Here is a 25163-nt window from a genome sequence, read left to right as displayed (position 1 = left end):
ACCAATAGCATTGTCCCTGGACGTGCGTGATATTACACTGATCAAAACTGACGTCCTATGGGAATGATATTACACAGATCAAATCCCAAATTCGTGTAGGAATCCATAATTTTATATGCAATTGTGTAGTTAACTCATTGTAACCCCAACACATAATACATAGGGCTTAGGAGTGACTCAAGAACCTTGTATAAATATCATTAAGCAATCTTGTCTAATATGTACAGCAAGTTATCATAGTTCAGTAGTTGATAAGTTGAAACTTTTGGCAACCGCGGTTATGACGATTAAGCAGGTCTAGTTACCTCTCCATGACTTTCCCAACAATACTCTTGCAAACTACATTACTAGTGAACATGCAGTTGCATCCTTATCTCAATAAGATAAGCACGAAACATTTATCCGAGGAAGTACGGATCAATTAAGTTGTTTTTACTGAAACCTTAGAGTTTTGGTTATCATGGCAACTAAGCTTGGTTTATCAAAGTTCTCGAGTGTAGTCATCGATCCTGTACGGGGCCTCGATTTTTTGCTTTTTCAGGGCATTCATAGTATGATAGTAGAAAGGAGGAGAGGGTTGACAGTTTTTTAGAATTTCAATTTGGACATTGACATAGCAAGATCACTTAATAAAGAGATAGATATGGCCTGAAGTCTGCAGTTTCCAAGGAGGCATACATATACATTATAATAAGAGGGAAATGTTCTTTATATTATACTCAATCAAAAGTATATCCTCGACTGAATTGTACTTTTTTGTGTTCAAATTATAATGGTTATATATATTTATGACCTTGTTAAATTATAATCTTCATTAACTATTAAAATTTTCGAGTCCCTAGGCAATTATGTAATGATGTCAAACATAGGTTATTTTCCCGCTCTTCGGATCCTATGCATGGACTGAAGATTTTCCAAATCCCTAGGCCAATATAATGTACGGGTGCAATCGTCCAAGGGACTCTGTTATATTATGTTTGGAAAGGAGGCAATATAAGTCTGTTGATGGTTGATAAATCTAGGGTTTTCCTACTGGAATTTTGCTTCTAAGATTATTGCCTAACTCTTTGCAATTGACTCTGTCATTCATAAGTTTACTAGTTTTATTCTGGATAAAGTAGAGACATTAGTTCTTTGTTTTATGATATGGTATTAAGACCTCATTGTTGGCAGGTCTAACATATGCTGGTACTAGAGATGGACATGCACAGGAGTTGCTTTACAAATATGCAATCTACTTTCTTAACGAGGTCTAGTTTTCATTCTCATGCTACTAGGTCTTTTGTTGTTCTTGTTATATACTTAACGAGGTCTTACCTTCAGTGTCATGCTGCTAGGTATGTGTGTGTGTGGGTGTGTGTGTGTGTATACATATTCATATGCCACCTTCATTATATTATTTAAATAATAATTTTTGTAGAAATGTTAAATATATTAAATTTGCGATTTTGACTTACTAATTACTCTACTCCATCTGTCCCCCCAGGTAGTTTACCTTGGGGTACGGGGGCTTGACACACATTTTAAGGCTCCTATAAATTGTAGTTTCACAAATTATTTTAACCTTTTTTTTCCTAAATAAAAATTTATACAAAAAAAGAAAATTTTAAAAATGAGTTTTAAAACTATGTTCTATATGCACCTTAAAAAGCGTGCCAAGCAATGTAAAAAAACTGTACAAAACTGAGAGGGACAAAGGGAGTACAACTTAGTATTATTAACTATTTACATATGTACAACTTAGTATTATTAACAATTCATACCCTTTTATACAATAATTAATCGATGTAAATTATAGCAAGTATAATATAGCATATATTGGAAATTAAGTCTGACTTGAACTCAAATTTATTAAGCTCGACTCAGTTCGATAACAGATAAATCTTGAGGCTGAACAAGAAACAATTGTCTGATAAGCTTATTGAGTCGAGTTTAATGATTGTTCGGCTCGTGCTCGACTTGATTTGTCAAGCTTGGAGTGACTTGATTAGCCATAGTGTATATGATATTATATAGTAAAAATAATGCAATAGGAAGGATTTTGTTTTCAATTTTCATATATATATTATACTCTCGAGAGCCTTGTTCTACCAATTATCTAACAAATTTTAATGTGTGCGGATTTTATTATTGTTTAGATTAGCCCAAAACAAATTGAAAATATAATTGGTTATTAAACAACTCAAACTCGACCAGGCTCAAAATTTTCGCTCATTTGGTAACGACTTCGAATTGAGAATTTGTCTGATAAGCTTGACGAGTTTGGTTCGCATCGAATGAAATTATGGGGCTCGAGTTTGTAATGAAAAAATTCAGATCGACTCTTTTACAGCCCTAAATGAAATTTTAAAAAAATATAAATTGCAAATTAAAAGTCTAAAACTAGCAAGGGTTCTGTTTGAATATTATTTTGCATAAAGAAGTTCTCACTCTGTTCAAACTTCAATTTAGCGTATTACAAAACCAATGGGAAACTCATTTGGGTCAAAATAATCGTGGAACCGAGAAGAATAGACTTTAATTTTCTGCGAACTTTCTTCGAGAATTGCATGTCTTCAAAGAAACAGGTAGAATCAGGGATTGAGGTTTTTTTATATGTTATCTTAGCTAGCATGTTTTCAGGTGACAGCTTCAAGTAAATGCAGTTGGATCCTAAACTATATATATTACACAATAGACGCACAACTTATGCTGGCTTTTCATCTGCAGATAAAGCCTGTTTCTGTTTCAAGTTGCAAAAGTTTCCCAAAAGGACTGTTGCAGTACGTTGATAGGGGTACCTTGGAGACATGTCTGCATCTCATTGTTCTTTCCTTATCTGTGGTAGGAAGAACTTTTTAATTGAAAATTTATAACTGTTCTTTTACTCTCATAGCGCCTTTGCGGGTGTTAAACATTGATTATGGGGCACAGGTTATGGCAGGTTCTGGACATTTGCAAACATTTAAATTATTAAGATTTCTTCGTACTCGAAATTCGGCTGATGGGCATGTTAGTTACGGTACTCAACTTGCGGTAAGCGTTCCTTCAGCTTGCCATAAGATATGATATATGGTTGTCTAGCACCTCTCATGCGATACTGTTCTGCTAATTTTAATGTTTACTTTAAAATGTGAATAATATCTAATAAAGATCAATTATGGTGCTCTTTAATAAATGTTAAATGAAATCTGCAAATTCTAAGAGTAGCTGTACTTCCTGGCATGAGCTGCAGTATTATTGGTTGATCCGAGACCTTTCGGACTTGTTTCTTAAAGTTGGTGTCGTCTTATTTGATTAATGATCTGTTAAACAGCAGGAGTGTACATTTTAGTAAAACATTTAGATAAAATATGAGATCCAGAAAGATTAATGGATCAAGTACCGCCAAGGCACTAAATATCTTAAAATATCAGATCAGTTGGCTCCAAAATTATGAATATATGTTTTGTGTTCATCCATTAGAGTCTGTGCATTTCTTAAAACTTGAGAACAGTTTCAAAGTCTTACTTCTGATCAGCAAGATCAAATGTTATAAGGTAGTTTAACTAAATATATTTGTGTGAAACTTCTCTCCCTTCCCTATTACTGTTATGAGCAGTCATGTTTTGAACAGACTAATGTCCTTTTTAAAGTGACACACACACACACACACACATTTTTAGCTATGTCTTTGCTATACTCATTTTGTTCTGTGTATTTTCCTAAAGCTCTGTTTAAAGATGTGGACCTGAAAACTTTTAGTTAAACACGTCTTTTAGTATTAATTTTGATTATTTTGTTTTGTTGGGGAACATGTGCAAATTTTTACTAATTGTGACTCCTTATTTCTGCCATAAGCTTGGGTACTATGACATATTACTGATTTTTAATAGGATATTTTCCCTTGCATAATGATGACCAAAATTGGACTGCATTATCATCTTTTCCCCAAAACAATTTGCAGTATTTGAAGAAGTTACAATCTTTAGAGACAAGGATTTACGTTCTATACATATATTCACATTGCACAAAAGTTGGCCCGGCCAGATTAAGTTGATACTAAATATAATAGACATTTAAATGGTATATCTATCAACTTGGCCATTATGTCCAACTATATAATAGAAATAGATTTACCTATAATAAAGATAGATATATCTTTTTAATTTGTTAAATCATTTTTCACAATTTCAGGTAAGCTTATCTTTGGGTTTCTTGTTTCTTGGAGGTGGAATGCATACATTTTCGACTAGCAATAACTCTATTGCCGCATTACTTATAACCCTATATCCTCGCTTGCCCACTGGACCAAATGATAATCGATGCCACCTTCAGGTAGGTTATTGAGGGTCCTGTTTTAATATTCTTTTTCAACTGTCTTCATTGAGTATTTACAACCATAGAAGTTCTTGATCATTTTAGAATGAGAAATATTAGTGTTGAAGTTTCTAAGATTGTGAATGGTTACAACTGCACTAATCAAATGAAAGAACGAGGAACTCTAGTGTTGATTTCTTACATTGTTTGATTTAGTATGTGTACATGTCTAGCTATTGTCTAAACTCTAAAGCATGCTTGTTTTCTAGGCATTTAGGCATTTATATGTCCTTGCAACGGAAGCTCGATGGGTTCAAACAGTTGATGTAGATACTGGTTTACCAGTTTATGCCCCTTTGGAAGTTACAGTTAAGGAGACTGAACATTTTGCGGAGACTAGTTTTTGTGAGGTTACCCCTTGCATTCTACCAGAGCGTGCTATAGTAAGTTCCTGACAGTCATTGTTTTCTCGTGCTCTAGTTACTTGTTTTCTGCTTCTTCAAATTTATTGATGTTATCCTTCCTAGAACTAGATGGCTAATTTTTCTACATAATATCTTCGATTAAAGCACTTCTATTACATAATTTAGGCCAGTATTTGGTTATAGTATATAGTCAATGTTCACTATCATTACAGTTTTTATTACATTTATTTGAATTGTTAAGACAACACCTTCTTAGTGTCCTTTGACTGAAAAGTTCTAATCAGTGAATTCTTTGACAATTCTGCAGTTGAAGACTGTTCGTGTTTGTGGTCCTCGATATTGGCCTCAAGTCATTGAACTAAATCCCGAAGGTAGTATTGTTTCCAATTTAGTTAGCATATTGTTATTAAATATCATAACATGCCAACCAATTAAAGTTGGGAATTTTTCAGAGAAACCTTGGTGGAATGCTGGGGATAAGGACGACCCATTTAATTCTGGCATACTTTATATTAAGCGAAAAGTTGGTGCATGTTCTTATGTTGACGATCCCATAGGATGTCAGTCATTACTTTCACGTGCCATGCACAAGGTTTGAGTTTATTTACCTTTATGCTAATAAATTTTCGTTAGAAAAGAATAAATAATGTTAGGTTGCTCTACACAGGTGTTTGGTTTAACAAGTCTCAGAACGTGTATCCTCAGTACTGATGATGATAGTGTACCAGCAACAGTTCATCAACTTGTCAGTACTTTTTCATCTGATCCAAGTTTGAATGCTTTCGCTCAACTTTGCTGCGACCTTTCATGGGATAGCAGGCAAGTTGTTGCATTTCAATTAAATCATTTCTATACCATTATCTATGAAGTATGAAGCGTGCATGATGGATTTATCTTGCCTTAATTTCTTCCTTGTTCTGTTACATCGTAAGAGGACATTTTAATTTCTGTAAACCTCTGAAGGTGTGGAATGTATGTTCTAACTTTCAAGTACCTAATAATTTGGAAACTTGTGGATTTTCTCTGATGGTCTTCAATATTTAGAGGAAACCAGATGCATATTTAACATATCTATATACAGATTCCCTTTATTATATATTTTGCAACCTTGTTTTTTCTTTACGGGATCTTAAGAGTCACCTAAGTGTTGCAGATAATAGGGTTTTGAATCACCAAAAGTTTTTGATACACTTCTGGATTGAACTTTTACATATATGGATATTGTGTAAAATGTGCAAGTAGAAAATGTCCTGCCTTTTATTGTGACAAATTTCAAGTATTGCAGATCTGAAGCTGATTTCCAAGAGTTTTGCTTGCAAGTATTATTCGAGTGTGTGAGCAAGGACAGGCCAGCCCTTTTACAGGTTACCACGTCATTCTGTCATCAAATTTCACCCTTTTCTTTTATAATTTGAATTTCACAGCAACTCTTGAGAGACTCACAATATCTCTGAAGAGAATCTCAAGGTACCGACCACTTGAGCTGAACAAGTGATGGTGCTTAGTAACTAATATATATCTTCAGCATCCAGTTGAAATAACTTAACATGCATATACTAGCACGGGTTTCTGAAGGAATTAATTTGATGATATCAGCTGTATCTGACAAGGATTTTTTATGTTATTTTTAAAAACACACCTGACAAGGATTTATCTATTTAATTATTGCGATAATTTCTTCCTGAAGTTCATTGGTGGTCCTCTAGTGGTCACTAGTATAGTGCTATGTGTAGTTGTGAATTTCAATTGGGCATATGACTAATTATCTTGTAATATCCAGGTCTATTTGTCATTATACACAACAGTTGGGTCTTTGGCTGACCAGCTTACAAGCGGTGTTCCCATTTTGGGCGATACACTTTTCGTGCCTAGTTTTAAGGTAGGTGGCCATCCTTTGTTTTCTTGACAATTTTACTTAATGAACTTTCTCACGAGGGCTTGTGCCAGTCCAGAAACAATTTCATATTTTCGAATCTCTTCGTTGATCTGACAGGCTACTTTCTCCATTCATTCCATCTAAGGATAACTGTCTACTGTGTATAATACTTGCTTGACAGTTTATAGAACACAAGCAACAAGCAAATCTCTTTTTATCATGATATGAATATGTTATTTGCACTGGTAACACTTCCATCATATTCATGTATAGGCTAGTTCCACTATAATTATAAATCAAGTATAGGCTAAATTGACTGCTGACTCGGAGTTGTGCCATCTTCCAGCATGTCCATTCAACTGGTCTTACAAGTTTGGTAATATAAATAGACTAATATTTTTAGTACGAATGTTCAGTCCCAAGGATATTGAACTTCTCCCATTTAGATACTCACTCCAAGGGTGATTTCAGTAGTGCTCTGATTGGTCAATGTTTTAGGTAGTCCCTTAATGTACAAATAAATCAACGCTTACTGCACTGCTTTAAGAATCATGAGTTTCGTTGTTGCTATGTAGTTTCAGTATCCGCGATGGCAAAGAAATCTCACAGTAGTAAGTCCTTTTTTTACATTGACCAATCCAATAACATGTTCCATTAAGGGACTAGGGAAGAAAATAGTACAAAAAATTTACATTCCTGCATAAGCCAGGCTATCCACTCAAAAGTTGGGTTTGGTGGCAATAAATTGTATATGATATCCATGCTCAAGGTAAGAAATCTAGGTTAGCTGCCATACATACCATAAACAAGATTATTGTAAAGAGCCTGATAGAGGAAGTTAATTGAGCTATATTTATCATCAAGGGTTAGCCTGCCGAATACGTTTTCCTATTGGTAAAGTAGGTTGAGGTTTAAAGCCTCAGTGGAAGCATTAGGCATGTGTGCTTGAGTATCTTACTTTCTGTAATTGACCATAACCAAAAGATACCTGTTTTCATACTTAGTCAGATTTTGACAAGTTGCAGAAGACCTTTTTCTTTTGGCTTCTTAAGCTCTGATTCTTTACCCCTGTAATTATAATTTGGTTCTTTGTGCAGCTAGCGCTAGCCTACAATGAAGCAGTGCTCAAAGGACGTTTGGCAACATCCAGGGGAAGCATTATTCAATCTGCTTTTCTTGGTTCGCTTGAGAAGTGCATGGATGATCTTCTTAGTTATTCTGCATCCCTGACGGATGATCTACCTAATTACCTAAATTCAGGGATATGGCCCGAGGAGGGCCAGGAAGGAGATTCTTCAACTGTTCTTGCTTGGTACCTCCATTGGTATGGTGTACCCGCGCCCAGTATAGTTAAAAGAGTCATGGAGAAACTTCGACCCTTACGGTTAGGAGGAACATCCTCCTGTTCAGTTCCCTTGTTACATTTGTTATTTCCAAGAACCCATATTCAAGCAGTTGCAGATATTGATAAATTCTGCTTTTCATAATTGGTTAGTAATGAGAGCTGATGGAGAGAGAAACTATCAGATGCTAGCTGTTTTTACATCCTGGTTGTGTGCTCTTGCATCTCGTTTGGAGTAAAAAGGAAATCCTCAAAACATTACTCTTTTTGGTCAGTAATATTAAGAATCAACTAACTCATGTAGTTTGGGAATAAGGTCTGTAAACTGCACGAAGCGCCATTTTTTAAAGCCAATCACAATGCTCCAGAAGTAGGAGAAAGATGAGGGCCGTATTAATTGCCAGTGGGTGATGTTGCAGTTGATCTGCCCGAATGACTGTAACAAGTCATGTTGTCCTCATATTAGAAAGGAACTAATGACTTGTATATTGATCAATAGACTTTCCTACAATGTTTCATAGGAATTTTATACATGTATCTTGTTCTGTTGTCAATTGTCAAGAGACATAGTAAGATTCAAAGAGACAGGTTGTAATTATATTCGGACGAGAAATGATTTGTTAGATCCAAAATGTACTGCTCCATCACCATATACATGAAAGGACCATGCAATGTATGCAATTCTTGGACATGGTTTGATACTTTAAGAGTACATGTGTATGCATTGTGCATCACTGATTTCTTTTTCCCATACACATTGGTTTATACAACTTCAGTTTTCAATGTACGGATGATTGATTTTTGAACCTTTAGAGTTGGATAAAACACTTTCATTTTTGTATGATATATTTAAATAGAACATGTGTATTCTACACTGTAAAATACTACAATGTGTACAGAGAAACTGAAAATGAAAGTGTTTGTGGCTTAATATTCAGAGGTTCCACCATTGAGTATCATGTTTGAAAGCTGCTTTTTTAGTATCTTTTTATTTTTGGGGACTAGTGAATACAAAAGGAGATCAGAGGAAAGGCAAAAATACTTGCAATTTCATATATTATTCACTTTATTTTTCTTCCAACATATCCATTGTACAAAATTACAAAAAAAATCAATTTGTAGCTGTAAGTCACGGCTTGTACAAAGTCCAGGGCTCTGAGATTTTCCCACTTCCCCAATTTGGCCCTACCAGATATCCAAAATCCAACTTCCCACCCCTAGTACAAAATATTAAAGAAACTACACTTGGACAGATATAGACTTACATGAACACATTTTAAACAAAAAAATTGAGGGAGTGAAGAGAATCAACATTTCATGAGAAAAAAAGAATTAATTTCTACAAGTGTAAAAAAGAAGAAGCTGATGAGGACTTTTAAATTCGTAATTGTCAAGAGCGGGAAATAATCCGTGTGTAGAGAAATTCGTTCCACGTATCAGGCAGTCCGGGAAGGCACCAATGGATACAATCTGCATATGTTGCTGGATCAGCCTTTTGCTCAGCGGTGAGCAATTTGCCTTGGCGGATAGTGTAGACTGAGGTGTGGGCGTCTTTACGATACTCTGAGAGGGTGGTTATGTTAAGGAAATGGACAGGGACCTTCATAGATTTGGTCACATTTGCTGCAACCACAAAGAGCCTACGGTCTGTGCCCACACTTAAAGGCATGGACATGTTGAGAATTGGTTCAGTCTCCTTGGCACATTTTATGCCATCAGGGTTCTCCCAGTCCAGACTCCTACAGGTTAAACCATAACATCAAGAAAATGATGTTTGTAGGCCTAGTAAAATAACTCTGAATGGAAACAAATTGCTGTTTATATGTCCTAAAAGTGGTTGACCAACCAGGTCTAGTTGCAACTAATGACACTTATGACAGAGATTTGTAACAACTACTCTAGTTAAAACATAAAGAACATCTGTTTTATGCTAAATATGGTCAAATAGAGGACTAAGATGCCATAATTATGAATTAGCTTTTAAGGCAAGAAATTAAGTTGAGCAAGTACTTGATATGAAGAGGAGACATGCTGCTGAAGAAAACTGTGGTGCGATTAGCATCGACGTTTTTGTCTACCCAATCGGCCCAAGTCCTCAATACTCGGTTATAAACTGTTGGCCTATCAATCTCATCATACTCTGTAGCTCCTTCATCGAACGATCCTTTTCTGTTTGATCCATCATACAAAAGAAGAAAAAAAAAAATCTTAATAATATATCTGGACAAAATGGACTAAGAATGTACAAGAATGGGTTTGGCACTTACAGAACTTTCATTGAAAAAGTATTCATCCACCAAATGTAAGTGTTGAAGATCAAATAATCCGCTCCAATCCAATTTTTGCCATGCTTTTCAATTGATTCAGGCATGATGATTCTGTCCAGTATGCTATGCATTGTCGGATCATCCGAATTTGACTCGACTAAAAAGGGAGCCCAATAAAACTCTACTGTGGCATTATAATCCTACAAAATGAACAAAAAATGATAAACAAAAACTTTAACCATTTTATTTCTCACAGCTTCTCAAATTTTACATGAGCCCATTTTTCCAGTAGGTGGCAAGTGGAAACTTCTGAACTATTCAGATTGCTGGTAAAACAATCCAACTCTTTCTCAAGTTAGCTTATACTAAAATAAAGTAGATTTCACTACATATTTTAGTCAAAAGTAAAGCAATGAGTAATCATCAAACAAACTTTAATTAGTGCTGAACTTTTGGGCATTACTTTCCTATGTTTGCAAGTACTAATTATCATATTAAGCAAAAAAGATTGTGCAACATATTGCAGTGAGCATCCACATACTATAAAATCTATAGTGAGTTATTGACCATGAATTGTGCTAAAAATAAGGAGTACTTTGTTATCTGATCATTAATACTGAACACAGTTGTGTATCCACATACTTGAACATCAATCCTCAACATGGCAACATGGTGCATTTATTAACAAACAAATGTAGTCCTACATAAGTATTCAACTAGAATGAAATAGTTTAAAAATATGAAGAGTATACCTCAATTCTAAAGATAGAGAGAGACCCAGTCTTGTTCAAACTTTTTCTTCCAGGAGGAATAATAGACTGAGCAAAACAAATCATAGATTCCCATTGGTTTCTATTCAATGAATCTCCAACAAACATAAGCCTCTTGTTCCTCAACTTCTCTAGTAACAATTTTGGTTTAAACCTTGCAACAAAGCCAAATCGAAATTTTATCAATTTCATGCAACAGAATATAGCACTCAGAGAGAGAGAGGGAGAGGGAGAGGGAGAGAGAGAGAGGGAGGGAGAGATAGAGAGAGGAGAGAGAGAGAGGGGGAGGGAGGGAGGGAGGGAGAGAGAGAGAGGGAGGGAGGGAGAGAGATTTCTTACTTGGGCAAAGAACAGTCATTAGGCTGCCACTTCCAATTTTGATAAAAAGAATCTTGCCTTCCATTCCTCATACAAGTCACTTGCTCCGTCAAGAACTCGCACTCATCTTCCTTATACAGAGGATGTGTCACATTATCAAAAACCCACCGACCGCTAAAAAGATCACAATCTTCCGGCGGCAACTCAATCTCCTCATCATCTTCATCTTCTTGCTCTTCAACAAAAACAACTGATGGCTCAATCACACGATCCTCATCTTTCTCCTTCACAGAACTTACTTTCAAACTCACTGGCTCATTGCTTTTCCCAGACTCCCCTGTTCTCAACCCATCAACACTCCCTTGATTTTCTTGAACTCTAGGCCTCGAAAAAGGAAACTCAGCAATGGACTTCACATCCTCATTATACATAAAACAACCAAACAAAAACACAGAGAAAACCACCACAAAAACAGAGAGATTACTGTTCTTCCGGCCACCGTGCTTCATCCCCGAACTAAAAGACGTTTTCCGGCGAAGTGGCTGCATGAGAAAACACAATAACAAATGAGTTGACACACACAAAAAAACCCAAGAAACAGATGGACATATAGACCAAGAAAAGTAAAACTTAAAATAATTAGACCAAGCTAACTAACATTTCTATCGATTTGATTATTAATTTTTGGAGGATTTGGTGAGATGGGGTTTTCTTGAGGAAACAGATTGGTTGCAGGTAGCTTAAGAACTTGTATTTCTCGAGTTTTTCTTAGCTTTATGCAACAACTATATCTTCAACCTCTGCATATACTCTATATGAAACAGATAGAAAAAGAGAGAGTGAGTTTAAAGCTTTCTATATAGGTTGCCCTTCTTTCCTTTTCATTTCGGTAGTCATTTTTGCAACCCTTTCACCACTTCAACACATATATAGTTTTTGGTTTTTTTTTATTATTATTTTTATGTTAACTTTTTTCTCAAAATTTATCTTCGACCGAAAATTATAATTTTATATCAATTTGGATTTTTGTTGAACTTGAAATAATGACTTGGACCATCGATCTTTGTTGCCTTTTTTTTTTTTTTTACTTCAAATCTTTATTTTTTTCTTGAAATTATAGTGTGAAAATATATAATCAAGTTATTTATAAGCCATCCTTTATATTTTTTAAAATATATTCTTTATATATTATTACATAATATAAAATTAAATAAATTAATATTTTAATTATATATAGAATACTACTGCAACATCTCTTCCAAGATACACTAATATATATTCCCTCAATATCATTTGATTTTCCTAATATATACTTTTACTTATGTCGGCACATTTTAAAATTACTATTTTCATAATAAATACTATAATTAATAAGGAAATAAAATTATTTATTTTATTATGTTATCAAAATTCTTATAATATATGCATCAAAATCTTACAGTATACTATTTTTTTAGTCACAATATATCCAAGTTGTAAATGATTAATGTATCAAACTGGCTTGGGTAAAACGTGGTGTGATATTTAATGAGAAGATACCTCATTGATTTTCGCAAATCACATGAATTGCTGTTCAATTACATGGACATTGATACGAGAAATACAGACATGAGACAACTAATAAATCGGATCTGGACTCTGATTCAGTATCCTTTAAAGTACTACCATCGTTTCAACCCAAATATTTTTGCTTCCCAGGAAACCAAATATAATATTGCATATTCATGGATCATAGATTTAACTATTAAGGAACTTCGATTTTCAGCTAGTCTTCTGTCACTTTATCACATGTGATAACGCCAATCTCCGATCCTGGTCCTTCCTCCGCCGTGACTGGTGGTTCCGTGGTGTAGCTGCTGGATGGGAGCCTACAAAACAACGCCGGCGGGGGGGGGGGGGGGGGGGGGGGGTTTTGCCCCGAAGCGCCTCCGGCGTGAGAGTAAGCGTAGGTTTCGGAAGGATAAAGATTAGAGAAAGTGCTATCTATGTGTGGTGGGTGAAGGTGTATGGCTGGTGGTTGCTGGTGGCTGAGAGTGTTTGAATATATGCTGAGTGTAAGTGTGTGTATGAATGAGTGTAAAGAGAGTGTAACCCTTGAACTCTTGATCCTTGGCCTATAAAGGATTAGGGTTCAAGGGTGCGTACCTGGATCCTGGTCCTACACGTGTAGGGGTTTGATCCCCTACACGTGTCCAGGTGTCAGCGTAGAAGTAGTATTTTGGAATGTTCCCTGGCTTGTCTCTATCGCCAGTAGTTGACCGTTATGTTTGTCTTCATCGTGTCAGTCTGTGGCTTGTGCAGTAGTTGTCGGCTGGTACATGTTTGGATCCCGGTCGAGGGGTGTGGTTAGGAGTTACCCGGGTCCTGTACACTAACTGGGCGGCGTATCCTGATAAGGTTGGTAGATTGAACCCTACTCCTGATGGCTTCCCGGGGATCAGGGTCCTTGAGCAGGCCCGGGTTTGTGAACCCGGGTCATACCATATCATTTGCCCCCCACTCCCTTATATAGATTCTCTATGTGAGGGAGTTGAGTGAGGTTTTTGCTTTTGTTCGAGTAGGTCCGGGTAAGGGTTTGTGTTTGCCCCCTTGACCCGGGTAGATCCGGGTAAGGGTTTGTGTTTGGCCCCTTGACCGGGTAGATCCGGGTAAGGGTTTGTGTTTGCCCCGCTGACCGGGTGGATCCGGGTAAGGGTTTGTGTTTGCCCCCCTGACCGGGTGGATCCGGGTAAGGGTTTGTGTTTGCCCCCCTGACCGGGTGGGTGACTTTTGTAAGGGTAAAAGTTTGCGCTTGCCCCCCTGCCCGGGTAGGTGATTTTGAGTTTTCGTTGTTTTGTTTGTTTCTGTTGGTCAGCCGTCTCAGTTCTGAAGGGACCCGGTGGGAACGTGGCCTTGTGTCCTTCGTCTTTGTGGGGATCCGGGTTAGACTGACCCTGCTCGGGTTGCTTGCTGTGTCCGGGTCGTGGGTCAGTGAAACGTTTGAGATGTGCAGAAGACGAAGTGTTTCGTGTCTCGGAAGTTGAACCGTTACACGTCTTTTAAGGTGGTGAATTATTACAGCTGTAATAATTATGGATTGTCCAATAGGGTGCGGCCACGTGGCCCATGATGTGATGTGTGTGTATATATAAACCTCCCCTCCATCCGTTTCTCTTACTTTCTTTTTGCTTCCGCCATTTTTCTGAGAAGAGACGCCGCTGCCGTGTGTTGCTTTCCGCCGGATTTCGAGTACTCTTGCTTCGTTCTTTTCCGTTCCGCTTGTGAATTGTAGTAAGTCTTTCTCCCTTTTCCTTTGTTTTGCAATCTCATTCGCGTATCGTACTGCCTTTGCATGAGATTTATATTTTGAAATGCTTGCTTTTGGTTGCTGTCATGCTTTGATCCTCCACATCTGCGGTCACGTATTTGCTTTGATTGTTGTATGTTTGGTAGTATATGGGTTGATTTGGGGTGGTTTTACCTGCTTGGTTTCGGGGATTTCGGGGTTTTGGTTTCGACATTCTGGGTTTCGGTTCTGGAGGTTTTGGTTTTCGTTTGAATGTTCTTGATATCTAGGTGTGTATATATGTATTTGTGAGTGTATAACGGCTGGGGGTTTGAGTTTTGATTCTTGATTTTGTTTTGAAATTTCTGTGAAAATGTTTGTGGCGTTTGGGATTCTTCAGTGATTTGAACTGGATCCGGGTTACATAGTTATACCCGGGTTGGGTAGATTTAGGACATGGCTGTTTTGGGTGTTTTGAGGCTTGTATATATGATTGTGAAGGGTAGGATTTCCGACCCGGACACATGTGTTAGGTCCGGGTAGGGGTTTTTGTGTTGCTTTGTTTTCGTACTTGGGGGAATTTTGTTGTGCTGTAGTGTGTATGTGGGACCCGGATAGCTTTCTTGTACATAGTGCCCTTCTCCCCACGGAAACCTGGGGGAAGGAGAGGACCCGGGTAGTGTTGTTTGTACTTGGTCGTTTCTCTTTTCTTGATGTTCTTCCACATAGAATTAGGATGGGATCCGGACCCAAATAAAATCTGTAACCATGTGTGAATTCTAAAACTGACCCGGGTTGCCTTTTTATTTAGGTTTATGGTCCGGATCCCTAGGCCGCCAAGGAGAGAGATCGTTGCTTACTCGGCTGTACCCGGGGAGTTCTCCAGTGACACAGAGTGTGACGAAGTCCATACTCTTGCTCACCGTGCTCGGGTGAAGATGTCTGAAAGAGAAGTTTCTTCTTCCGGGGTGGTGTCTGTGTTTCAGAAGGTCACCAAGACGATTGGGAGGCAGGTAATCATGTCTCCGGAAGGCGTCTGGTGTGATTCGAAGTCATATTTTATTACCAAGGCCCCCCTTGTCGAGGAGAAGGGCTTTTATACGAATATGGCCGGGTTCTATAGGCGTAAGCACCCTGGCGGTCCCTTAGCTCCCTATAACAAGGAAGAGTTCGATGAGAGGTTTCGAGAGTTTCCTGGGATCCGGGCTCCGTTCCCGGTGAGGAGCCACATCAAAGAGATGTCTCCGGATATGGCTGACCGGATGATTCGGGCAGCTTTTCAACTTCCCCCCGAGGTCGAGTGGAGGTGGCCTGAGCCCGGGGAGAAAATATATCATCGACCCGGAGACGGTTTTGTCCCAGTATGGATGGAACATCTTCGGTCCGGGTGGAACCCCCGGTGGCACGTTTTTTTCAAACATTTGTGCAAGTACGAGTGGAAGATTTCTCCAATGCAGCTGACTCCGAACGCGGTCAAATGGATGACCTGGTTCTTGTGGGCGTGTAACAAGATGGACTATTATCCAACACTGAGGCTGTTTCATGTTTTGTTTCAATTTAAGAAATCCGGGGTGAGACCCTTGTACGAGCTTCGCTTTCGGTCGAAGGAATGTGGCCTGGGGACCGGGCTCGTGAGTCCGGTCATTCACCAAAGTTCGCTGAAGGGCTGGAACGGTGAAGTTCTCATGTTGAAAGGACTGGATCTAGCCTTTATGCCGTACATCGAGACGGATGATACAAAGGTTAGGACCGATTTCGGTGCTCCGGGTGCTGCGGGGGAGTTTCAGGCTCAGCTGGTCGAGTTCTGTACTTGTATCGGGTTCCAACTGACCCGGGACACATTTATGCAACATGATAAGTTGCACGAGGGAGGCTGTGAGTTGTGCTTTTTTCTTGTTTCTTGATTTTGCTTTTGACTCAGTTTTTGTAGTGTCTTGCCCGGGTTCTCCTTTTTATAGTTTGTATATTCCCTTAGAATAATTTGTCGTAGCATGTTGTCCGGGTCTGTTTTCTCTGTCCTGTTTCCTTAGTGAAGTCTTGTTGGATTTGTATTATTTGTCTTGACCCGGTTTCGCTTCATTCTGCAGGTCTCCCATACTTTGATCCGGATCTCTGGGCTATCATGTCTGCAAAAGATTCTTTCGCCGCCGCTCTTCGGAATTTGGGAGGTGTGCACGTGGTCCCGAAACCTCCGCCAAAGAAGAAATCGGGGAAAAAGGGGGACCCGAAGAAAGGGGAGTCCGGGTCCTCCCGCCAGGGAACGGAGGGTACTGGGCATTCCAGTGCTTCCCCGGGTGTTACTCCGGATCCGGATCCGGAGTTGGTTGCTGAGGCCGAAGAAGTGGAGAGCCCGGATCAAGGGCCAAAGAGAAAGAGGAAGAAGACTGATGCCGGTTCTTCCCAGAGGCAGGTGATTGATATGACGGTGGAGGATCCGGGCAAGTCTGCTATGGAGGTGGTGGATCTTGGGGTTGAAATTGAGGGCGGTTCCCGGCCGGCCCCTAAATTCGGCAAGTACCCTGTCAAGAAAGTCCTGGGCTTGATGTCTGAACTCCCTTCCGACCAGGATTGGGAAATGATGGAGGACGAGGGTCTTGCTGCAAATTTTAGAGAGGTTGGGAATCTTTGGGGACAGGTACTCTTTTTTACCCGGGCTTTGTTCTGCTTCATCTATATTTGTGGTTTTGTCTTTGCTGACCCTGTTGCAATATCTGTTTGTCAGCTTGGTGGTCGCTTGGCCGGGTTCAACACCCATGCCTTGGCTGCTTTGAAAAAGGAAAGAGACCTTTCCGTTCAGAGCCTCGCTCGGGTCACCAAGCTGGAGAAGGATCTTGACATCGAGAGGTCAGCCCGGGAAGCTCTGGAGGCTGGGACGTCCTCGAAGATCAAGGAGGCCGAACTTCGGAAGGAGACCGAGCTAGGACAAAAGATTAAGGATGCTGAAGCCCGGGCTGATGGTGCTGAGAAGAAGATTTCCGGGTTGGAGAAAGAGGTGTCTGATCTTAAGATGCTTTTGGAGAAAAGGGAGGAGCCGGAGAAGGTTGTTGCCGAGTTCCAGAAGTCCACAGCTTATGCGGATGCCTTGGCCGCTGCTGGAGCTCTTGAAGTTGTCCGGTGTTGGCATGTTGCCGAGCGGCACATCAAGACTGACCCGGAGGCTTCCTTGCAGAGCTTTATAGAGCTCTATCTGGCTGCTAAGGATAAAATTAAGGCTGGGGAGGGAGAGCCGGATCCTTACGAAGGCCCTTCTCCTAGCTTTCTTCCTCCTGCCAACCCGGGTGTTGATGGCGATCTAGATTCTTCTTCTGCTGACTCTGAGCCGGCTGATGAGACTCCGGCTGATGAGACTCGGGCTGATGGGACTCCGGTCGATAAAACTCCTGCTGACGGAACTCCTGCCAATTGATCCTCCTTCCCCCAGTTTATTCCTATTTGATTTCAAAGACAATGTTTTGTAATTTTATTCTGTCTGTGTCCGGGTTTGAATATTTTGATGCGGGTCTGTTTGGGCCCGGTTCCAGTATTTTAATCGTTGCTTGTGAATGGATGCTTTTATTTGATGTATCTTTTACTCGGATGTTTTGCATATGTAGCTTTATACTTTAGAAAATTTTCTAAGTAATAGTGCGCAGGTGGATCCGGGTATGTTTTACCCGGGGTTGATTGCTTATGCAATTCCGTACTTAGAAATTTTTCCAAGTGAAATGGATGGACCCGGGCGACTTCTACCCGGGTTGATTGCTCTATTATGCTTGTACTTAGAATTTTTTCTAAGTAAATGAAATAGATGGACCCGGGTAGATATTTCCCGGGTTGATTGTTTTCTTTAGCTTTTATACTTAGAAATTTTCCAAGTTAGACGGTTGCATGGATGGACCTGGGTAGATATTTCCCGGGTTGACTGTTTTCTTTAGCTTTTATACTCAGAAATTTTCCAAGTTAGATGATTGCATGGATGGACCCGGGTAGATCTTTCCCGGGTTGACTGTTTTCTTTAGCTTTTATACTTAGAAATTTTCCAAGTTAGATGATTGCATGGATGGACCCGGGTAGATCTTTCCCGGGTTGACTGTTTTCTTTAGCTTTTATACTTAGAAATTTTCCAAGTTAGATGATTGCATGGATGGACCCGGGTAGATCTTTCCCGGGGTGACTGTTTTCTTTAGCTTTTATACTTAGAAATTTTCCAAGTTAGATGATTGCATGGATGGACCCGGGTAGATCTTTCCCGGGGTGACTGTTTTCTTTAGCTTTTATACTTAGAAATTTTCCAAGTTAGATGATTGCATGGATGGACCCGGGTAGGTCTTTCCCGGGGTGACTGTTGATGTTGCTTGGTTGCCTTAGAAATTTTCTAAGTAAATGATAACATAGATTCATCGGCAGCAAAAGACTTCATTGATATTAAAACTATTACACAGCTTTGAGAATGATCAAAAGTACATGATTGCTTTTAGGGATATGTAGCTGTCTTCTGGGATCCTTTCTTCTCGTTGATTTTATTGATAGAACTTCCTTAACCTAAGACCATGCCAGGTGTTGGATATTTCTGACCCGTCCATATGCTCCAATTTGTAGGTGCCCGGCCTTAGGACTTCTTTGACTTTGTAAGGGCCTCCCCACTTAGGCATCAGCTTGCCAGTGTTGGTTGGATCAGAGGTTTCGGTGTCTCGTAGGACCAGGTCTCCTGTTTGAAAATTCCTAACCCGGGATTTTTTGCTGAAATGATCCCGGGTCTTCTCTTTGTACTTTTCCATTCTCGCGATTGCCTGATCTCGGACCTCATCTACCAAGTCCAGGTTGACCCGGAGTCCTTCTTCATTCGCAATTTCATCAAAGTTGATCGCTCTGTGGGAAGGTGACCCGACTTCGATTGGGAGCATCGCCTCCGTTCCATAGGCCAACTTGAAAGGAGTTTCTCCGGTGCTTGTCCGGGGACTGGTTCGGTATGACCACAGAACATGTGGTAATTCTTCTGGCCATTTGCTCTTGCTTTCTTTTAGCCTCTTTTCAATTCCTCTCAGGAGGATCCGGTTGGTGACCTCTACCTGGCCATTTCCTTGAGGATAGGCGACTGAAGACTTCTTGTGCTCGATGCCTCTTTCAGCCAGGTAGCTTTCAAAATCCGACCCTATGAACTGAGGTCCATTGTCTGAGACCAGGACTCTTGGTAGTCCGAATCTCATTAAAATGTTATCCATGAACCGGATGACATCTTGCTGATTGATTGTCCGCATCGCTTTAGCCTCGACCCATTTGGTCATATAATCAATAGAGACAAGCAGGTATCTAAGGTCTCCTTTTGCCCGGGGAAAGGGTCCCATGATGTCTATCCCCCAAACAGCAAAAGGAATTGGAGATAGAACTGAGGAGGGTAGGACAGGGCTTACCCGGGGCACGTTGCTGAATAGCTGACAGTTCCTGCATTTTTTCACAAATTCCATAGCGTCCTGGTGGATAGTTGGCCAATAGTAGCCTTGCCGGATGATTTTATATGCCAGGCCTTTTGCCGACATGTGATCTCCACAGATCCCTTCGTGAACTTCTCTTAGACAATATTCGGCCTCCTCCGGACCTATGCATTTTAGGATTGGGGATGAGTAGGTCCGGCGGAAGAGTGTTCCTCCTTCGACAAAAAATTTGGCCGCCTTAGCCTTCAGCCGTTGTGCTTTTCCCTTGTCTTCGGGTAACTCTCCCTTCTCTATGTAGTTGATCAGGGGAGTCATCCAGGTAGGGTCGTTGTTGATTTCAAAGATTTCTTCCTGCTCTATTGTTGGCTTGTGCAACTCTTCGAAATAGACTGAGCTGTCCAGATCCGCCGAATTTTGGACCAACCTGGAGAGGTTGTCCGCTTCAGCATTTTCTTCCCTGTTGACTTGCAAGATCTTGCACCCGGGGATCAGAGTAAGGTAGCTTTTCACCAAGGCTTGATACCTGGTCAGAATCGGGTCTTTGGCAAGGTATTCTCCATTGGTCTGCCGGACCACGATCTGGGAATCACTGTAGATGGTGAGATTCCGGATAGAGAGGGTCCGGACTAATTTTAACCCCGCTAGAAGGGCTTCGTATTCTGCTTGGTTGTTGGTTGCTGCGAAGCCGAAGGAGATTGCTGTTTTGATGGTGAACCCGTCCGGGCTTTTCAGGATTAGCCCGGCTCCTGACCTTTCGGTTGTTGAGGAACCGTCTACATGGAGTATCCAAGACTCCGGGTTGGGTTCTACTGGGGCTTCCGGTTCGGTTTCCATAGGAGTTGACTGGTTCTCTGGGAAGTTGCATTCCACCACGAAGTCTGCCAGGACCTGGGCTTTGACTGCTGTCCGGGGTAGAAACGTTAGGCTGAACTGGCTAAGTTCGATTGCCCAGTTCACCAGTCTCCCGGAGATGTCTGGCTTGTGAATGATTTTCCTTAGCGGTTGGTCTGTGACGATCCTGATTTCTCTTCCTTGGAAGTAATGTCTGAGTTTTCTGGATGCGGTGATCAGTGCGAAAGCAAATTTTTCTAAGTTGGGGTATCTGGTCTCCGCATCTTTGAGGACCTGGCTGACATAGTAGACGGGCTTCTGCTGCCCGGCTTCTTCCCTGATTAAGGCTGCCCCGACGGCAAAGGGACCGGCTGACAGGTATAGGTAGAGTGGTTCTCCGGGTAAGGCTTTTGTCAGGATTGGGGGTTCGGACAGGTATGCTTTGATCTCATCAAGGGCTTTTTGGCAATCCGGGCTCCATTCTACTAATTTCTGGTTTTTTGCCCCTTTTAACAACTCAAAGAAGGGTAGGCATCGTTCAGCGAGTTTGGAGACAAACCTTCGAAGTGCCGCTAAGGAGCCTGCTAGCTTTTGGACTTCCCTCTGAGTCCGAGGTGGTTGCATCTCTTGTACAGCTTTGATCTTCTCCGGGTTGGCTTCGATACCCCGGTTGCTTACCATAAAACCCAAAAATTTTCCAGCTTCTACCCCAAAGGTGCATTTGTCCGGGTTGAGCTTTAGCCTAGTCCTTCTCATGTTCTCAAAACATTCTCTGAGATCTGAAATGTGACCCGGGACTGATGTTGATTTAGAGATGATGTCGTCGACATAGCATTCCAAATTTCTTCCAAGTTGGTCTTTGAAAATTTCATTCATCGCCTTCTGGTAGGTAGACCCGGCGTTCCTTAGTCCGAAAGGCATCAGTTTGTAGGCATAGACCGCTCGATGGGTTATGAAAGCTGTTTTGGCTATGTCTGCTGGGTTCATCTTAACCTGATTGTATCCGGAGAAAGCATCCATGAAGCTTAACATCAGGTGTCCTGACGTGGCATCAATAAGCTGATCAATGCTAGGTAGGGGATAAGGATCTTTGGGGCATGCAGCGTTCAAATCTGTGTAATCGACACACATCCTCCACTTGCCGTTTGCTTTCTTAACCATGACTACATTTGCTAGCCATTCCGGGTATTTGATCTCACATATGATATCTGCCTTCATTAACTTGCCAACTTCCTCATCTATTGCCTTCTGCCTCTCCGGGGCGAAATTTCTTCGTTTTTGTTTAACAGGCTTCTTTTTGGGGTCGACGTTAAGGCTGTGCATTGCCAATGATTCATCCAACCCGGGCATATCGTCCGGGCTCCAGGCAAAGACATCTGCATAGCTCCGGAGTAGTTGGATGAGTTCCTCTTTAAAAACAGTATCCAGGCCTTTTCCAATTTTGACTTTCCTTGTCGGGTTGTCTTTTTCGATCAGGACCGACTCGGTCTCGACCGCAGCTTCTACCTTGGTTAATTCTTGTGCCGAGATCATTTGCTGGATCCGGGCGTCAGTGTTCTTTTCCACAAAATCTTGAGCTGAGCTCATGGTTGCTTTTTGGTTGCTTTGTCTAGAATCTGGGTTGGCTGCTCCCGGGTTGATGTTACCCGGGTCAAGTTCGATCACCTGGACTTCTCCTTTGGGGTTTGTTTTCTGGTGAGGCCGATGTTTCTTGTTGCTTTTCTGTTTTTGGAAGACGGTTGCTTTTCTTTTGTTGTCCAGGTGTGTTTCTGCCATGACCAAGGCTTGGCTGTAACACACCCCGGCTGTTGCCGAATCTCCTCTGACTTCCCCTACCCCGAACGGGGTTGGGAATTTGAATTTTAGGTGGGGATGGAGGTAATAGCTTCAATCTTGTTTAGACCCGAGCGGCCAATGATCACATTATAAGGGGAGGGTGTATCTGTGACGTAGAATTTGATGGTATGAGTGACTTGGTTCGGGGGAGTTCCGAATTGGACCGGGAGATAAAGTGTGCCAAGGACCGGGACAATGCTATTCCCGAACCCATATAGAGGATCCTCCCTGCAGTCGTTCATCCGGATATTCCCTAGCTCCATTCGATCCATGGTGTGTTTAAACAAGATGTTCGCTGAAGAGCCATTGTCGACCGTCTGACCTCATTCTCGGCTATATCCAAGGTTACCACCAGGGCCTGATTGTGACCCCGGGTGACTCCCTCGAAGTCCTTGCTGCTGAAGGAGATGACTTGTTCGGGGAAGGCTTGGATGGACATGATTTCTTGACAAGAGTCCGGGCTGGGGGGAGGGGAACAGGATCCGCCCAGTACTACGTTGACAATGTTCTTTTGTTTCCCCGAACCATCTCCCTTGTTTGCTGTGTTCCGGGCTATGTATTGCCCCATGTTGCCTTTGCTGATTTGCTCTTCAATGAAATACTTGAGGGATATGCAATTTTCCGTTTTGTGACCGTGGGTGCCATGATAGTCACAATGTCGGTTAGCGGGTCTGCTCTCTGGAGGAGTCTGCATAGGTTTTGGTGGGTAGTAGAATGGTTTATCTCTGATTTCTTTGAGTATGTCCTCGCGGGATCTGTTGAGAGGGGTCCAGTCGGGCTCTGGTTTCGGTTCCCTGGTTGTTTTGTTTGGACCGGGGTCACTTCTGGATCCGGATCCCTGTTGGCTGGTTCTCTTAGAACCTGATTGCTGGATGAAGTTTGTCTGTCTGTCCGGTTTGAATTTCTTATCCTGGTGATATTCTTTCCTGGGTCTATCTTCGACTTGTTTTCCTTTTGAACTGCCCTGTCGGGTCATCCTCATTGCTTGGAGCACATCGGTTTCCTTAATGAATTTTGCAGCCATGGCATAGGCAGCTGCCAGGCTCTGGGGTTCTTTGTTGATCAACTCGACCACATATCTCTCATTTTGTTCCGGGTCCAGGTTCCTTCGGAATATGCTCAGAGCCTCGCGCTCATCCAGGTTGGAAATTTTGTTGATTGCTTCCTGGAAACGTTTCATGTAGTCTGAGAGTGCCTCATTGTCATATTGGCGAACCGTTTCCAGGTGACACATATGGAGTTCATGTGTCTTGTTTGCTCGAAACCTTCTGAGGAAGGCTTCCCTGAAATCTTTCCAGGACCCGATGCTCCGGGAGGGGATCCGGCTGAACCACCTCTGGGCCCCTCCCTTGAATGTGGATGCGAAGAAGCGACATTTGGTTAGATCATTGTACCAGTAAATTTGGGCTATCTGTTCAAAGTAATGCAGGTGTTCCTCCGGGTCTCCTAGTCCATTGAAAGATTCAAAGTTGTAGTGTTTCATACCCTTTTGTCGGGGTATGGATTCCAAGGAGTGGCTGAAGGGAGTCAGGGTTCCCCCAATTTCAAGCCCAGCATCATTTCCGATTTTCCGGTTGAGTTCATTGATCATGTCTCTGAGGTTGGTTTGCCCCGGTCTCTCATCCTCGTCATCAGAGATGAGTTCGGGTGTTGTTTCCTTCCGGTAGCGCTTGGACCGGGATCCTTTTGTCAACTTTTCCTCTTCGAGTTGAATCCGGAGGGCGATTTTTTGCTCAAGTTTTTCTTCTTCCTCTTTCCGGATCTGTTCTTTCCTTTCAGCCAAGATTTTCAGCCGGGTTTCCTCACTTTCCTTTTGTTTCTTTTTCTTTGCTTTGTCTCCGATCCGGTCGAAGACGGAACCCCGGGATTGACGGCTGTTCCCGGAATCCTCGGATTCACCGATGTCCTCAAGTCTGCGGTTGCTTTCCCGGCGGTCATGGTACTGCCGGATGGCTTCGGCCAACTCTACATTGGTGAGCTGGGACAGGTGGAGGGTGGTGACCGGGACATCGGTGTACTTGTATTGGTTCGCTTCGATCCTGACCCGTGCATCATTGGGGTTGATTGCTTGGTTCTCGTCCGGGTTCACATGGGTGAAAAGGGGTCCTGAGGCGTGATCCTGGTTCGGGTTATCCTGGTCTGTCTGAGGGTTGTCCGGGTTCTGGGGAAGACCCAGGTGGGAGCGTGTTCTTTTTGCCATGGTTTCAAGAACTCATACAGGGTATATGGTTGCTGTTTTGGTGACAGTGCTCACAAATAGTATAGATAGTGATAGGATGCCAGAAATAGTGTGCACAAGTAGTCAACTTACTATTTTCAGAGATACCACAAATAGTTAAGTGACAAAATGTGTGCAGGTGTGAGACAAAAAGATTTTATGTGCTACAGACAAGATTAGGGTTTTGCTCAGACAGGGTTTGCTAACATGCACATACCAAGAAAAGCCATGGCTGAGGGTTTTGAGAAGCTGGGTGTTTGGTGAGAGCTTACAGGTGTGATTTCGGACCCCCGTTTCGGGGGCTTGTTGTAGGAGATGAGTCCAGT

The 25163-nt window shown here is 41.5% G+C and overlaps 4 protein-coding genes across 5 annotated transcripts in view; 1 reads left to right on the top strand and 3 right to left on the bottom strand.

Annotated features, from left to right (window-relative positions):
* The window catches only part of LOC108215040 (anaphase-promoting complex subunit 1), a 31850-nt gene extending 23178 nt beyond the window's left edge, over nucleotides 1-8672 (top strand). Inside the window, exons 27-37 of the mRNA XM_017387365.2 lie at nucleotides 1174-1250; nucleotides 2710-2823; nucleotides 2914-3015; nucleotides 4156-4296; nucleotides 4548-4721; nucleotides 5011-5074; nucleotides 5156-5295; nucleotides 5371-5522; nucleotides 5989-6067; nucleotides 6484-6582; nucleotides 7677-8672. Coding sequence (XP_017242854.1) covers nucleotides 1174-1250; nucleotides 2710-2823; nucleotides 2914-3015; nucleotides 4156-4296; nucleotides 4548-4721; nucleotides 5011-5074; nucleotides 5156-5295; nucleotides 5371-5522; nucleotides 5989-6067; nucleotides 6484-6582; nucleotides 7677-8066 — 1532 coding nt within the window. The 3' untranslated portion in view covers nucleotides 8067-8672. The remainder of the gene's footprint in view (nucleotides 1-1173; nucleotides 1251-2709; nucleotides 2824-2913; nucleotides 3016-4155; nucleotides 4297-4547; nucleotides 4722-5010; nucleotides 5075-5155; nucleotides 5296-5370; nucleotides 5523-5988; nucleotides 6068-6483; nucleotides 6583-7676) is intronic.
* A 288-nt stretch (nucleotides 8673-8960) lies between these two features.
* LOC108211286 (xylan O-acetyltransferase 1) lies at nucleotides 8961-12161 on the bottom strand. Of its 2 annotated transcripts, XM_017382845.2 has the most exons (6): nucleotides 11935-12161; nucleotides 11298-11818; nucleotides 10941-11112; nucleotides 10189-10388; nucleotides 9932-10090; nucleotides 8961-9660 (listed from the first exon to the last, which is right to left on the bottom strand). In XM_017382845.2, exons 2-6 carry the CDS (start codon nucleotides 11783-11785, stop codon nucleotides 9312-9314), a joined length of 1368 nt encoding a protein of 455 aa, XP_017238334.1. In that variant the 5' UTR covers nucleotides 11786-11818; nucleotides 11935-12161; the 3' UTR covers nucleotides 8961-9311. The 2 variants fall into 2 exon arrangements, with proteins under 2 accessions (XP_017238334.1, XP_017238333.1); XM_017382844.1 differs by lacking the exon at nucleotides 11935-12161 and having other exon boundaries at nucleotides 11298-11920.
* Nucleotides 12162-19040: 6879 nt separating this feature from the next.
* Nucleotides 19041-22559, bottom strand: LOC108212709 (uncharacterized). Its single transcript, XM_017384427.2, has one exon. The coding sequence runs from the start codon at nucleotides 22557-22559 to the stop codon at nucleotides 19041-19043; it is 3519 nt and encodes a 1172-aa protein (XP_017239916.2).
* Nucleotides 22560-22872: 313 nt separating this feature from the next.
* On the bottom strand, nucleotides 22873-24819 carry LOC135151578 (uncharacterized). The gene has a single exon (XM_064090128.1). The coding sequence runs from the start codon at nucleotides 24817-24819 to the stop codon at nucleotides 22873-22875; it is 1947 nt and encodes a 648-aa protein (XP_063946198.1).
* Nucleotides 24820-25163: the final 344 nt, after the last annotated feature.

The sequence above is a fragment of the Daucus carota genome, chromosome 3 (genome assembly GCF_001625215.2).
Source record: "Daucus carota subsp. sativus chromosome 3, DH1 v3.0, whole genome shotgun sequence".
NCBI lineage: Eukaryota > Viridiplantae > Streptophyta > Magnoliopsida > Apiales > Apiaceae > Daucus > Daucus carota.
This window is presented reverse-complemented; position numbering and strand designations above follow the sequence as displayed.